Here is a 16,838-nt window from a genome sequence, read left to right as displayed (position 1 = left end):
CACCTGTATTTCAGTGACAATTGAGAATTGATGATGACTTTATTTAGATTACATTATAGTGCCTAGCACAAATTAACCTGTGTGAAATCAATCTTTAGAGGCACTTTGATTTTCTATTTTTGCATCTTGTGTTCTTACTCCATAACTGTTGTTTCAGCCATCATTTGTAGGCTGGAAGTCTCGCTTCTCAACATTTCGAAGGATTCAGCATTGTTATATTAAGCTGTAGCTTCTTACTTTTATTTTGTCACAATGTTTAATCAGTCAAATGGCGCTCAAAACATTCCAAAAAGGGAAAAGGGTCTTCATCTGACAATTATGTGGTACTCAAAATTCAGTCTCTTGGACAAAAATATCACAAATGTTGAAACTTTTTGGTACAGAACTACTACAGTAGGTCAACAGATATTAACCATAATGTATTGTTTTTGTATTGCTCATTAGATCTTTTTTTTCAGTTTATTCTGTTTTGTTTTATATGTTTGCCTGGGTCTTCAGTTCAATGCTTTAGATGTTCTCAAAGTCACTTGATGTTTGCACACTATATAGATATTTATATTTCTTTCACATCTCTTACATAGCAAAAGAAGATATTTTAATGGTGAGGGAATGAGAGGTTTTTAGCAATAATGTCCTGCTGATTTATGTATGTATGTATGCTGTGTGAAACACTGTGTTCGGCCAGTGCTGGGGAAGAACCTCACTGAGCTCTTTTAATTAACTACTTTATTTGACACTCAAGAATGGTTACTTAATGTTTCGGTCTTAATACGTTTTTAATGATCATCGAAGCTGTAAACAAGATTTTCATTTCTTTTACAGTGATAGAAGCACTAGTATGTCGTCCTCCTTATTTTTTTTTTATTTTTTTATGATAAGAAAAAATAAACAAATAAGTACCTTTTCTGGCTTGTGTTAGTGTCCCTCACTCTAGTGAATCTTTTCCAGAGCTCATGAAAGCACCAGTGTCTCTGAGCGCTGAGAACTTTGCTCTGATAGGTGTAATACATTAACTCTTCTTGCTCAAGCACGTAACGTCTTATCCAGCCGCTTTATGGCAATCAAAAAAAGCAATGCTGACACCTGACATTTATTTGGCATCATAAACATGTATTATTATACCTTAAAATGATATAAAAAGTCATGTCAATCATTTTGACCACACGAAAAAGTGAAACAATAGTCTGGTATTCAGTGGGAAGAAGCAGCACATAAACAGCGGTGATACATGGACATCATTAGTGGATCAGGGCAGAAGGTCTCCAGCACAGCACACGTGTGCATCATGATCCTGCAGTGACAGGATTGATCATTTACTGAGTATTGGGAAAGCAGCCGAGAACCTTGGAGCCACTATTAACGACCAAGAGCGGCTTTTGCTGACACTTCATGCAAAATGGAGAAGGTAAATTCATTTAATCCTCCTTTATGAATTCATATGGATAATGAAAATGCCATTTGATTTGCATCTAAATGATAAGTAACAGGTTGATAATGCTGAATGGTGTGAAATAGTCTTATTGATACGACTGTCTCTTAGCTTTGCATGTTGAATCTAAATGTTTTGGGGTTTTTTTTTTTAGCAGAGATGATATGACAGGCAGAATAGTGAATGCAGGTGTTATTCATGCTGTGATTATGAGTTTACTATTAGTGTTACAGTGATTTGAAAAAATAAACATCCATTTAATTGACACATGATTAACCAAAATGACCAGAATGCAGATACTTTTATTATGTGTATGAAAAACTATTTTAATAGCATTAAGAAATGCAACAGTTAAAGGTGTCTAAAAGGAGCTGTCCATTCTGTTTGTTTACATAACCGCATATTTACGCAAGTACTTAGTTAAACTATGCATATGTGTATGTAATTGTGCATTGTTATTGTTGTTACTATAGTAGATAATTCTAGTAACGTAATATGTGTTATGCACACTCCTAAATTAGTATTACTGGAGATTTTCCGACCATCAAGAGCTTTAGTTTGGTTTACTGAGGTATTGCTCATGTACTGGACTGCACAAAATACATTTAATTCTATTTCAGATATTTTATAACGTTCATTTTGTAGTTACATCATTTCAATTAAAGAGAGTTAATCCAGCTATATCTAATCATGTTCACTGTTCTTGAATCAAATGTTTGTTCAAACAGAGAATACATGTTTTGTTATTCATTTAACAAAAATATTGTTTCATTTAAAGAGCATATTTGAATTAAAATGTATACTTTATTTTTTGAGTTCACAAACGTTTTTTCAGTGCAAGACCTTTTTATAAAAAAAGTTCTGACCTTAACTATAAATGATATAATTAAAAGGAAAACATGTAACTGAGTGTTGTGAGTTTTGCAGATTGTCTTGTTTGTATTGTTCATTTCTATTGGCACATTCCGAATTGATCAAGAGGAAATGCTACTGATACTGTAAATGAACTTTTATGTTGCAGGTTTTATTAAGGTAAATTTAAGACTTTTTAATTGGTTTTTAGTACCAAGTCAAGAAAATTTAAGGAATAAACTAAATGGAAGAAAATGTCAATATGTTCTCTAAATGAAAATATCTGCTTACTAAAGTTTAAAAATTTCCAACGTATCAGGTTTTTTTTTCTTTCATTCAAAATGTGTAAATATTTGGCCACACTTTATTTTAAGGTCAATTTCTTGCTATTAACAAACCATTAACTATGACTTCTGCCTCAATAAACTCCTAATTTGCTGCTTATTAATGGTAAGGTAGTTGTTAAGTTTAGGTATTGGGTAGGAGTAGGGATGCAGAATATTTCTATTCTTTATAAGTACTAACAAACAGCCAATATGCAATAATAGGCAAGCCAATAAGCAACTAGTTAATAGTGAGAATTGGTCCCTATACTAAAGTGTTACCAAATATTCTTAAATCAAGATGCATTTTAAGTGCAAAATTAAGTGAATCTATGCTTAAAACAAGAACAAATATCTGCCGAAGGGGTTTAGAAAAATCAACTTAATTCAAATGGAAAACAGGTTTTTATATTGCATTGACAGATGTTTGTTCTTAAGCATAACTCGCTTAATTTTGTTCAATTTCAAAAACAAAAACAAGACTTCATACATTCAGTTTGCATTTAAATTTATCTTGATTTAAGGATGTTTTAGATACTTATATTGGAAACCAAAAGAGAGCTTGAAACATTTAATGACATGATTTTACGACTTTATGCACAGATTTAAGACCTTTTTTTTTGTGGAAGGTCAAAATGAAGACCTTTTTAAGAGCCGTCGTGTTTTCCTGTCTCACAGCAGTTAACAGGCACACTCGCTCTGGCAGTGTTCACAGCTGCGCTTGGCTCTCTGCAGATGGGATACAGCCTGGGCGTCATCAACGCCCCACAGAAGGTCAGTCATCACACCATCATTACAGCCTTCACTCTCCTAGCTGCATTCAGAGCCAGCGTGATATGGAGTTATCTCTTTGAGATTATATCTTCAAGAGAAAGGACTATTGTTCATTATCATTATTGGGAAGGAATTTGTCATGGCATTATGCCATTTGTGTTGTAGGTCATTGAGAGGCACTATGCAAGATCTCTGGGGGTCTATAATGAAGAACTAGCTCGCAGAGAAGGAGGAAACGCCACAGAACATGAAGAACCGACTGATGCTTCTGTGGTCATGTACTGGTCCTTGTCTGTGGCCATCTTCGCCATCGGAGGCATGGTGTCCTCCTTTCTAGTGAGCTTTGTTAGCGACTTCCGTGGAAGGTGGAGTATTTGTGAACTTGTGAATTATTATCTGTGATGAGATAAAAAGGAAACCGCATAAGGATGTTAATTGCAAGAAATAGTTTTAGCTTCCTTTATCTTGAAAGAATAAGTTTTATATGGTCAGATTCAGTGGAATGTGACTCATATTTTTGGTCCTGTCTGTATAAAATTGATTTACAGGATCAAAGGTATGCTGTATATAAATGTCCTGAAGACCTTTTTAGGCCTTAATTTGAGGAAGGTCAAAATTAGGACCTGTTGTGTTTTCCTGTCTCACAGCAGTTAACAGGCACACTCGCTCTGGCAGTGTTCACAGCTGCGCTTGGCTCTCTGCAGATGGGATACAGCCTGGGCGTCATCAACGCCCCACAGAAGGTCAGTCATCACACCATCATTACAGCCTTCACTCTCCTAGCTGCATTCAGAGCCAGCGTGATATGGAGTTATCTCTTTGAGATTATATCTTCAAGAGAAAGGACTATTGTTCATTATCATTATTGGGAAGGAATTTGTCATGGCATTATGCCATTTGTGTTGTAGGTCATTGAGAGGCACTATGCAAGATCTCTGGGGGTCTATAATGAAGAACTAGCTCGCAGAGAAGGAGGAAACGCCACAGAACATGAAGAACCGACTGATGCTTCTGTGGTCATGTACTGGTCCTTGTCTGTGGCCATCTTCGCCATCGGAGGCATGGTGTCCTCTTTTCTAGTGAGCTTTGTTAGCGACTTCCGTGGAAGGTGGAGTATTTGTGAACTTGTAAATTATTATCTGTGATGAGATAAAAAGGAAACCGCATAAGGATGTTAATTGCAAGAAATAGTTTTAGCTTCCTTTATCTTGAAAGAATAAAGTTTTATATGGTCAGATTCAGTGGAATGTGACTCATATTTTTGGTCCTGTCTGTATAAAATTGATTTACAGGATCAAAGGTATGCTGTATATAAATGTCCTGGCTATAACAGCTGGGCTGTTAATGGGTCTGTCTAAGTTGGGCACACCTTACCTCATGGTGATAGCAGGACGTGCTATCATGGGACTGTACTGTGGTAAGACAGAACCGTACCTCTATTTTCATGGAATCTTGAGAGAAAAGCAAGGCAAGGCTTTTATTAAAAAAAAAAAAAAAAAAACAAGAGTGCAAAATAGTGTTTTTTTCTTCATAATAATAATAATAACCTTACTCTAGCAATGTAAAAATTAAAAAGCAGCACCTCAGAAAGTGATAAATAATTAATAAATAACTCACATTTTAGATACAACATTGCCAGTTATTTTTTTGCTCCACAAATGGAATAGTAATGTTCATGAACAATTCATTAATTTGTGTCTCTCAAGTAACCAAAGGAATGAAAGATTTGAACCTGAAGACACATTAGGAACTCACAATTTCTGTTTCTCATCGTTTGTCTTTGCATGTTTTCCCAATTCACAATGTGATCAATGATTGCGTATGTGGACATGTTCAGGGATTTTGAAAATATATAACATTTTAATTCAACTAATTTAAGCTCAAACTGAACAAAATTGACATTGACTCAAATAATAGTAGTTCATTGTGCCAAACAAGGTTCAAAGATCATGACTCATGACTACAACGAAAGTAGAAGCCGCTGCGTCTCGGAGCAGCATTCAGAAGCAGTGTTTCCTGATCGAATCAGTTGAGCGAATTATTCAATGACTCACTCATAAAGGCAGCCATTTGCTTCATTCCTAAAGGAATCATTATTTGAAACAAATCGGTTGAGTGAATGATTCATGGTTCACTCATAAAGACAATCACTTTTTGTCCACTGCAGACGTAATGAATACATATAACATATATATCACATATACTGTATGCAAGTAATTTACTTAAATTAGTTTTATTACATTGCACTGTTATGTATGTTTTGTCTGCGCACTGGTTCATATATCACACGTGTTGTAGGTCTGTCGTCTGGCCTGGTGCCGCTGTACATTGGAGAGATTTCTCCAGTGAAGTACAGAGGTGCTATGGGAGCACTTCACCAGCTGGCTATTGTAATTGGCATCCTTATTAGTCAAGTGAGTGCCACTTTTATAATACATCTAATCCACAATAAGGGTAAAAAGTTAGTGGGAGCTGAATATTAAAGGGTTAGTTCACCCAAAAATGAAAATTCTGTCATTAATTACTCACCCTCATGTCGTTTCAAACCCGTAAGACCTCCGTTCATCTTCGGAACACAAATTAAGATATTTTTGACGGAATCTGAGAGCTGTCTGACCCTCCCATAGACAGCAATACAACTGAAATGTTCCCCGGTCCAGAAACGTAGCAAGGAGATCTGTAAAAGATCAAATCACAACAACGTAGGAAACAGATCCGGCTTGACGCAGCTGACACAGAACAGCATACGCTGTTTACGTCCAGCTGATACTCTCCAAAATGGCACCTGACATGGAGGAGACAAATTGTTGAATAAAGTCATTATTTTTTTTCTTTTGCGCACAAAAATTATTCTCGTAGCTTTGTAAAAGTACTGTTGAATACCTGATGTCAGTTGGTTGGTGTTAAAGAATTGTGTTATAATAATCCCTACAAATAGGCCAACAACTCATTATATACACTATGAACACTTTAAAGGAGACAGACATGTAGATGTTTGTGAAAGATGTTTTCTCTGTTTTGGAGGGATGATTATTTTTAAATCATACCCTATTTATTGCATCAAAATTTCTTAATACTTTACTATATTTAAGGGTGGATAATTTTATCAGTTGTTTATTGAAACAGTACATAACTACAATAACTTTGTCTAGGGCTCTTATGAAAGTTTATAGCATAATTTGTGAAAATTTAACTATACTGAATGACGTGGCATACTCTTCTTCATGGCTAGTTTTTGCGTATTTCATTTCATTCTGTAACCTACTTGTTCTACAGATCTGTGTGTACTAGTGTTAAATGCTACTGTTTTTGACAGCTAACGTTTATGACGGATAATATCATGATAATGTTCGCGTTTCCCTTACCGAATGTCGTATCCTGTCAGCAAAAACCCGTCCATGGGCTTTTTTGATTGCGTTCAGTTTAAGTGCCGGCGATGCAGTGTTGCCAGATATTGATACTAAAACAAACAAAATACTAAAAATAAATAAATATAAACCGAAATAATTTCCAATCTTTTGCAAATAAGATGAGATAAAGATATCGCTGATTCTAAACTGAAGCTTCCTACTTTATTAACTTTCTAAAGTGTTAAATTAAGTGGAAAATACAAGTCCAAAAACGCTTATAATAGCTGGATCTAGCAACACGGACCCGCCAGCGTCTCGTAGCGATCATTTTCATAACAGGGACGCTAAACATTCTTGCAAACTATGAGGAGTTTAACAGCAAATCAGTCATTCAAAGAACAAATTAAATTTTTGAACATGAAAAATTTACCGAGGTCTGGACCTCGGTGGCCTCATAGCTGGTTACGGGCCTGCTTACGGGTTTGAAACGACATGAGGATGAGTAGCCTAATTAATGACAGAATTTTCATTTTTGGGTGAACTATCCCTTTAACTGAATATTTAATTTTATTTAATAAAAGAACATGACCATACATGGTCGTCCATGGAAAATCAGTTTTACAATCAGCTGAAACAACTGTGATAAAAAAAATAGTGATGTATTTTAAGTAAGATGCTAATGAGGTCTAAGCCCCTACTCTCTTTATCAGTTTCAAAAAAATTAAGCCTTTATTGTTCTTTCAAATTGTTTGATTCTTTTTTAGTAACTCTTTTTCAGTTCTTATTAGAATCTGTAAGATGTGTGCAGGTGTCCTTGTTATCTGCAGGTCATCGGTCTGGATTTCCTGCTGGGAAATGATGACATGTGGCACGTGTTGCTGGGTCTTTCTGGAGCTCCTGCCATCCTGCAGAGTCTGCTGCTGCTTGTGTGTCCAGAAAGTCCTCGATTCCTCTACATCAAACAAGGCAAAGTGGAAGAAGCATGCAAGAGTATGTGTCCAAAGCCTTCTCACTCACTACTCTTGGACAACATGCATTGATAATAGGCCGTTTATGAGAATAAATCACAACATTATGACACTAAAGTACTAATATTTTAAGAATAAAGTCAAAACTACAAGAACAACGTTTTGTGGGATTCAAGTCAGTATGATAATAAGGAAAGTAGCATCAAAGTGAAATGGAGCTGGCTGCCATTACAGATTGCACAAAACAAGCAATTTCCTGAATGTCCGTCTGGTTCTTTTTCCTTAATAAATTCAATTTCCTTCAGGTTCACTGCTTGATTCTAATGATAACTCTGAGATGATTTGCCAAAATAATTTCTTTGTTAGTAAATACTAACACATGCTAGCCAATCTAAATACTCCACATACATTTTCTGCATTGATGAAGCTAATTAATATTTATTTTACCCTCAAAATCCTATAAGGCTATATTATGTTTTTAATCTCTTAAACTGAAGATATTATACTTGAAACATTACAACTTTATTCTCCAAACTTTATGCCTTTGTTCTTGTAACAGTATGACTTTATTCTCATAACATTGACTTAATTTTCAAAACAATGTGACTTAATTTTTTGTAATTTTTTTTAACATTAACCATATTTTTGTAACTTCGCAATTTTATTCTTGCAACATTGACATTATTTTGGTAACATTATACATTTATTTTTTGTAACATTACAACTTTATTCTTGTAAAAGAACTTTATTTCTGTAACATTATGACATAATAATTTTTTTTTTAAAAAAACATTAGGACCTTATTCTCTTTTTTTTTTCTCTCATGACGAATTTGTATGTATTTTACAAGGTGCGTATTCGTACCACCTCACTTGTACGATTTTGTCCGATTTCACTGAGAGGTTGGCTTATTCGTATGAATTCCTACAAATTTGCCACCTTGTAAAATACGTAAAATTTTTCACAAACCAGACAGATTCGTATGAGTGAGGTTGTATGAATTAGCCAAGAACAAAAACTATAACGATATTAGCGTCCACACCAACGGACTTTAAAGTTGAATGTATTTTGATTGGCTGTCAATGTTTTTATCATTCACCCAAAGGAAATTTTTTTTTTCTAAAAGTGATTATAAGAATATGGTTCCTCTTTGTCATCACTGTTATAATTGTGGCTGAAATTCAGAATGTTCTAAAAATCACTGTAGTCTCCTAGACTAGAGCAATTTTGACAACTTTGTTTAGTTGATGAACATTCTGAATTTCCTCAACAAAATGATGATTCCCAGTTCTTCTTTCTGGTAGGTCTGAAAAGGCTAAAGGGAGATTACGACACCTCAAAGGACATAGCAGAGATGCAGGCAGAGAAAGAGGAGGCCATGAAGGAGGCGCAAATGTCCATCCTGCGGCTGCTCCGTTCCTCTGTGTACCGCCAGCAGCTCTTTGTGGCCCTGATGATGCATTTATCCCAGCAGTTCTCTGGGATCAACGCTGTACGCTCAATCTGCCTTTATGCTCCCATTATATTGAAAAAAAACCATTTCGATTGACATTTTATGGACCCCATTACTATTAGACAACATCATAATATATTTGATCTTCTCTTTGTTGTTTTTTTCTAGATCTTTTATTACTCTACTTCGATCTTCCAGTCTGCGGGGGTCGGTCAGCCTGTGTATGCCACTATTGGAGTGGGAGTTATAAACATCATTTTCACCCTTGTGTCGGTAAACAGACACTAATTTAAAGGCAAACACTGGCTGCTGAGGAACAGGCTCTCGTCTCTTAGAAACAGCAGAGTTCAGGGTTTTACTTTCCCTTAATGCTTTTTGACAATATTTCGAGACTGATATTGTAGATATTCCAACTCATTTGAGAGCATGTTTCTTTAGACAACAGATTGCAGCTAAGGCAGAGCAGCTTTCATTAGCACTATGATCAAAATGTGTCACTTATTTAGGTTAGATTTATACAAACTTGTGCTGACATTATCAATCATGCCCATATTTAACATATATGACCCAGTGAGACATCTCACCTTGAATCTTGCGAACAAATTAAGTTATAATTACTGCTACATAGATCTGGAGAGGTGGCTGAAGCCTCACAGAGCTGGAGAGCAGCCATATGTTATCAGGGACTTTGCAGTGTTTATGTCTGCTAGTTCAAGGGCAGCCTGCAATTGAAAACAGTTTTGAGTAATGAGTCAAGAGCTACTCTAAATCAAATAATCCATTCAGAACAAGTTTTGATGAATCTGGTGCATGAAAGCGCAATACTTTAGACTAGCCTAAGAGCAAAGTCATTTTCTAATTTTGAAAAATATGGTTTAAATGTGAACTCACGTGAGATGAAGACTGCAGACAGGTAAAAACAGCTTAATAAAAATACATTAAAAGCCACCACACAAAGGTATTGTGATCACTTAAGCAGCCAGATACTGTTCATTTTATTTGAATTGGGATTTTTGTGATGGGGCAACCCAAAAGTCTGGTGGTGACATGACAATGCTAAAAAATTAATAAAATAAAATACACAATATAATAATAATAATAATAAAATTAATTAATAATTTTCAATACAAAATGGAATACAATACATATATGGATGAATATACAAATGTCCACCAAACTGTTAGAAAAAAGCATTAATAATAATAAAATTGTTCAACTAAATATTTCTATATTTACAGTGAATTCAGGTTAATTGGGACATTTTTCCCAAGTGATTTCAATGGTAAAACTGTGTCCCAATTTAAATAGTATGTTTAGCAGTTCAAGGCCACTAGATGTCAGTGTATTTTAAAAATTCATTCCGTTCCACCTTCAAAACATCTTTCAGCATATTGGCAACTGTAGATAATTCTTGAACAGTCCTGTTCATTCATGTGTTTTTTACAGGTGATCTTGGTGGACAGAGCGGGCAGACGGACTCTCACTATTGTTGGATTGGGAGGAATGTGCTGCTGTGCTGTGGCCATGACAGTGGGCCTGGCTTTTCAGGTATGATCTGCATTTCTTTATATATATATATATATATATATATATGAGACAACAAAAAATTAACAGTAATGAAGAAATCTCGAGTAGGTCTGTGGTCTGTGGTTGTTTAATGTCTCACCTTTTATTCTGTTTCTCAGGATGTTTACTTGTGGATGAGCTACCTCAGCTTGGCAGCCATATTCCTGTTCGTGTCGTTCTTTGAGATCGGGCCTGGACCAATCCCATGGTTCATTGTGGCGGAGATCTTCAGTCAGGGGCCGCGGCCAGCAGCCATCGCATTAGCTGGGTGTTGCAACTGGACATGTAATTTCATCATTGGCATGTTTTTCCCTTATTTAGAGGTAAATTGAGTTCCCTGAACCTTTAATATTGTGCAGTATCTTTACATGCCATCACTACATAAGGTCTTAAGACTCTTCTTTGGTCCTTAGGGTCTTTGTGGGAGCTATGTCTTCATCGTTTTTGCAGTACTCCTATTCGGTTTCACTGTTTTTATCTACTTGCGTGTACCTGAAACAAAAGGGAAGACTTTTGAGGAGATAGCAGCTGTTTTCCATCGCAAACGTGGAGCTCCCTCTTCCAAACCTCAAGAAGAAGCTGAGATGGTGCAGCTCAAGAGCTCTACAGAGGCCTGAAAGGGGCTGTTATCTTCTGGAAGCTGTGGAATGAACGATGTTACTGCTGTCACAGAACTCACCTGTTATGACAGAACTGATCTGCTGTATATTCCACAGAGCTTCACATCGAGAGCTCAATGGCTTAGCTCATCATTTGACAGGAAATAATTGGTCTTGGAGCAGGTAAAGAGATTAACTAAACACAACAGCATAATCGGGAAAGATGGTGCACAATATAGACATGCACTGGCTTTGTTGCAACCGATGTTGAGACTTACATGGTTGTATATTATTTTTATATTCCCAATGTTATATCTGTAAAAGATATTTTAAAGGCATTATAAAATATTTTAAGTGTATTTTATTAGTGTTTTGTCCTTTTAGTTTAATGTTTTGTCATACAACTCAAACAATCACCTGAAAGAAGATTAACCTATGAAAAAACATCACCTACAGTTTGTTAGTGCATAAATAATAATATTCTTACATTTTGTTCAAGACTTACATTGGTGGTATTACATTTGTGTATTTTTGCCATTATAAAATTGTCCATATTTTAAGTAATTCATTCCAATAACAAACTTCCATAGCAATGATTGGCTTTGCTGGATATAGGACTGTTAGGAAATAACAGTTAGGGCCTACTTTATTGCAGCTACAGTAGTAGGTTGATGGTTGATACAGTACATAGGAAGGCCTTTGAAAACACCATGGTGCTGAAACTCTTTTTGTTGCGTGTTGTTTTTGTCATTCTTACATTAAAGTTATACTTCATGGCAGTTTGATGAGTGTCAATGTACCTGGAAAGTTATTGCAAAGATGCTGTGTACATTACTTACTGTACATTTACCATTCACTATTTTGGAGTTGGTAGATGGTAGGATTGTTTAATGTTTTTGAAAGAAGTCTCTTGTGCTTACTAAGGCTACATTTATTTGTAAAAAAAAATATTACTATTGTTCAATATTATTATTTAAAATAACTTTTCATAGTCACATGATGCTTCAGAAATGAATCATTCTATGGTGATTGGGTTCTCAAGAAACGTATATCATTGTTGATAAACAGGGCCGTGCACAGACATTTTGAGGGGCAGTGACCCAAACCAAAAAAATCTGTCTCTTCCCTCTCTGTTTCATTGTGTTGCCTTTCTTTCTCAATCTGAACATTTTCTGTCTGTGGCTCGGTTCCAAGACCTTCACTTTTACTTTGTTGAATTGACTCTGGGGCAGTTTCATCTTAATATAGAGAATGAATAACAAACCTTTTACAGTCATATTGTAAATACAATTGTTAGGCTTAGTGCTAATTCAATTTATGTTGTTGTAATGTAATTGCTCGTTCATTCAAATAATTTAATGTATATTTTACTTTTTTATCACACTCTAGCATATTCCTTGGTTGTCAGCCAGTCTTACCTGTACCTGTCTGATTTAGCTGATGCTCAGTGGGCTCTTCCTCACTCTCTGAGCCTGCTTCTTCCTCATCTTCAGTGGAAGTATAAATATTAGACATTTAACCCTCATCCGTCCTTCGGGTCATTTTGACCCAAAACTCATTTTTAAAGATTTTTTTTTTTTTAAAGCGAGCGTTGATCGTTATGGTATGAGACTTTGTGACTTTTGTCACACTTGAACCGGGAATACACGAAGAAAAAAAAATTCAAGTGAATTCGAGCAGTTTAAGTGGGTGTTATATAAAAAGTAACAAAAGTGTCCCTCGTGGGTCATTTTGACCCGCCACTGGAAAAGCATGGAATTAACGAAAAAACTGCGGATATTTATTTATTTAATTTTGTCACACTTAAGCATGGAGCAAACACAAAAAAATTTGAGTCGATTCGAGGATTCTATGTGGGTGTAATAAAAAAAAGTAACAAGTGTCCCTCTCAGGTCATTTTGACCCAGCCATAGGAATTAATGGTATGTCTGGAAAAAAAAAAAAAGTATTTTTATTTTATTTTTACTATACAAAATCTGACACAATCCAGAAAAGATGCATACCCAAACAAAGGGCTGAGACTGCAGAATGTCCCCAATGCACAAAAAACTCACATACTCACACACACAGGCACACAAACACACGCATGGCACACACACGTTCCAATTGAAATGCATTATAGCATGTATGTTTCTGCTGTGAAATGACTGCCATTTTGAATTTTTTTTTACTTAACCGTTAAATTTGAGTGATGGGGTGAAGACCAATGAGTTTATATCATATTTATATATTTTTTATTTATCTTTTATATTTATTACATATTTATGAAAATGTATGAATATGCATATGTTTGGATTAAAATTCAGTATCAATTAAATTTTTTTAAAAATAAAATATAATTTTTAAAAATGTTTTGATGTATATCTGAAAGCCTTGAGATATATCTGAAAGCTTAATGAAGCCTCAAGGTGGTGTAGTTTTAAAGATTTCACTTGTTTGGCTCATTTAAGAATCTCCATAGGATTCTGGTAATTAGCTTTAAGAGTTTAAATGTAAAATGATTATTTTTTTATATTCAATATTTTCACCACAAGTTCTGCTTGTGTTTGATTTAGTGCAGTGATTAAGTGTAATTGTTTTGTTAAGCTGAATGCCATTCATATACTCATGACTGAATCTCTTTGTTTAAAATGCTGAATTTCCAAGAAACTCACCTATAATCTCCTCATTTCTGTTTCTATGTGCTGCTGTGGCATGAAGTCAAGTTTTCTGAACAAGTTAAGCAAATGAGTAAGTATTACAGTTGATACAAAAGAAAAATTAGCTTTATTATGCGACAGTAGAGTTTAATATATAAATATCGCAGGTGTTAAAAATAAATAAATAAATTGTTGTGAAAAGTATTGTTTTATTGACATTTTATGTTAGTGATGGATTTAAGTAGTGTTCACAAACAATATTGCAGTAATTATTATAGATCATTAATTAAAACCCTCAACCGTCCCTCGGGTCATTTTGACCCGAAACTAATTTTTAACGATTTTTTAAAAATCGAGCGTTGATCGTTATGGTATGAGACTTTGTGACTTTTGTCACACTTGAACCGGGAATACACGAAGAAAAAAAAATTCAAGTGAATTCGAGCAGTTTAAGTGGGTGTTATATAAAAAGTAACAAAAGTGTCCCTCGTGGGTCATTTTGACCCGCCACTGGAAAAGCATGGAATTAACGAAAAAACTGCGGATATTTATTTATTTAATTTTGTCACACTTAAGCATGGAGCAAACACAAAAAAATTTGAGTCGATTCGAGGATTCTATGTGGGTGTAATAAAAAAAAGTAACAAGTGTCCCTCTCAGGTCATTTTGACCCAGCCATAGGAATTAATGGTATGTCTGGAAAAAAAAAAAAAGTATTTTTATTTTATTTTTACTATACAAAATCTGACACAATCCAGAAAAGATGCATACCCAAACGAAGGGCTGAGACTGCAGAATGTCCCCAATGCACAAAAAACTCACATACTCACACACACAGGCACACAAACACACGCATGGCACACACGCGTTCCAATTGAAACGCATTATAGCATGTATGTTTCTGCTGTGAAATGACTGCCATTTTGAATTTTTTTTTACTTAACCGTTAAATTTGAGTGATGGGGTGGAGACCAATGAGTTTATATCATATTTATATATTTTTTATTTATCTTTTATATTTATTACATATTTATGAAAATGTATGAATATGCATATGTTTGGATTAAAATTCAGTATCAATTAAATTTTTTTTTAAATAAAATATAATTTTTTAAAATGTTTTGATGTATATCTGAAAGCCTTGAGATATATCTGAAAGCTTAATGAAGCCTCAAGGTGGTGTAGTTTTAAAGATTTCACTTGTTTGGCTCATTTAAGAATCTCCATAGGATTCTGGTCGCCGTGATTTTGCCAAGTAAGACATGTTCCTGGATCAACATTTTTGTTGATCCTGGATCAACATTACGGTCCAAAAATATAGACCTAACCCAATCCCTTCCCCTAAACCTAACCCTACCCATAATTTATTCCTAAAATCAGAGGGAAATTATAGGTGAATAACAAGGGTGTTGAAGCATCCAACCCTGATTGTAAGCCTAAAACTGACATTTCTTGAAAACATATCCCTAAATTCTGATTGGTTGATTGGAATGTTGTTCCAGGAACATGTTGTACTTGATGAAATCACGTTCACCTAGGATTCTATGGGGCCTCCTCTAGTGGCTGTAATCATAAAATGCAATTTTATGTCCTTTTTCCCCAACAGATGGCATCAGAGACACTCAGTGACCTAGGTCCTGATGGATCATCATGTTTAAAGTATAAATATGCAGAAATTGTGTCTTTCTTTGTTTTTGGTGAAAAATTGTACAAAAATATGCTCATTTTCATAAAAATATCCTGAATTTAATGTGAATTAAAAAATTTAAAAACTACATAAAAAATGAGGGGAAAAAATCATAAAAATGGACCAATATAAGCTTTCTGGACCCAAATAAATTGTCATTTTTGGCCTTCGGGTCATTTTGACCCACGAGGGACACTTTTGCTATGTTCGGGAGCATAAATCTATATTATATAAACAACTCATTTTGAACCTACATACATTTTTAACTATTTATAGGCCTACTATTAATATGGTTTTAATGAAATATTAGCCTATACATGTGATAGTATCAACTAAGACAAGTGATTATAATGTGAAATGTACTTAATTACAAACATTTAAATGTGACAAACTGCTAAATATATATATATATATCTATATGTGACCCTGGACCACGAAACCAGTCAAAAGTAGCATAGGCATATTTGTAGCAATAGCCAATAAAACATTGTATGCATGGGTCAAAATTATCTATTTTTCTTTTATGCCAAAGATCATTAGGATATGATGTAAAGGTCATGTTCCATGATCAACACTTTATTTTTGATTAGTAATATGCATTTGGACAACTTTAAATGCGATTTTCTCAATATTTAGATTTTTTGCACCCTCAGATTTCAGATAGGTGTATCTCGCCCAAATATTGTCCTATCCTAAAAAACCATACATCAATGTAATTTCTAAAATATTGACCCTTATGACTGGTTTTGTGGTCCATGGTCACATTGACCTGCTGGCTTGCTGGAGCTTAAATTCATGTTTGCAATGTTGAACTGCCTTTTAGCAGTCTTCTTTTTTGTGAAGGCACTGTTTTTTTTTCTACAAAGTGTGTCAACAACAGCAAATTTGGTGTTATCTATTTTGGATTAGATCTGACCAACCACGGACTAATGTGGATTGTAATGCATCTACCTGTTAATGCAACGAGCTTCGAGAACTGTTTCCACTCTCCAGAGAGCGGGCACACAGATTGTGAGTGATGCTGCGGGCGGGAAAACACGGAGCGGATTAGTGGAATCAGTGGATCTTTAGCGATAACAGTATAGAACTCTATGAGCTGGGGCGATGGAGGGCAGAGGGGCAGTGGCTCTAGCCACCGGGCCACCCCCCTGTGTACATGAATGTCTTAAAAAGGTGTATAAATATTATGATAGTTTAA

At 35.0% G+C, this 16,838-nt stretch overlaps 2 protein-coding genes across 2 annotated transcripts; both read left to right on the top strand.

Moving 5' to 3' along the window:
• Positions 1-1,290: 1,290 nt before the first annotated feature.
• LOC107722492 (solute carrier family 2, facilitated glucose transporter member 2-like) lies at positions 1,291-4,032 on the top strand. The gene is made up of 4 exons (XM_016530858.1): positions 1,291-1,405; positions 3,283-3,378; positions 3,544-3,743; positions 3,927-4,032. The coding sequence occupies exons 1-4, from the start codon at positions 1,397-1,399 to the stop codon at positions 4,030-4,032; spliced, it is 411 nt and encodes a 136-aa protein (XP_016386344.1). The 5' UTR covers positions 1,291-1,396.
• On the top strand, positions 4,014-12,138 carry slc2a2 (solute carrier family 2 member 2). The gene is made up of 10 exons (XM_016531080.1): positions 4,014-4,121; positions 4,287-4,486; positions 4,671-4,795; positions 5,677-5,792; positions 7,556-7,718; positions 9,001-9,188; positions 9,318-9,422; positions 10,596-10,697; positions 10,835-11,038; positions 11,129-12,138. Exons 1-10 carry the CDS (start codon positions 4,083-4,085, stop codon positions 11,330-11,332), a joined length of 1,446 nt encoding a protein of 481 aa, XP_016386566.1. The 5' UTR covers positions 4,014-4,082; the 3' UTR covers positions 11,333-12,138.
• The last annotated feature ends 4,700 nt before the right edge of the window (positions 12,139-16,838 follow it).

The sequence above is a fragment of the Sinocyclocheilus rhinocerous genome, unplaced genomic scaffold, assembly GCF_001515625.1.
Source record: "Sinocyclocheilus rhinocerous isolate Xijiao unplaced genomic scaffold, SAMN03320098_v1.1 scaffold541, whole genome shotgun sequence".
In the NCBI taxonomy this organism is placed as follows: domain Eukaryota; kingdom Metazoa; phylum Chordata; class Actinopteri; order Cypriniformes; family Cyprinidae; genus Sinocyclocheilus; species Sinocyclocheilus rhinocerous.
This window is presented reverse-complemented; position numbering and strand designations above follow the sequence as displayed.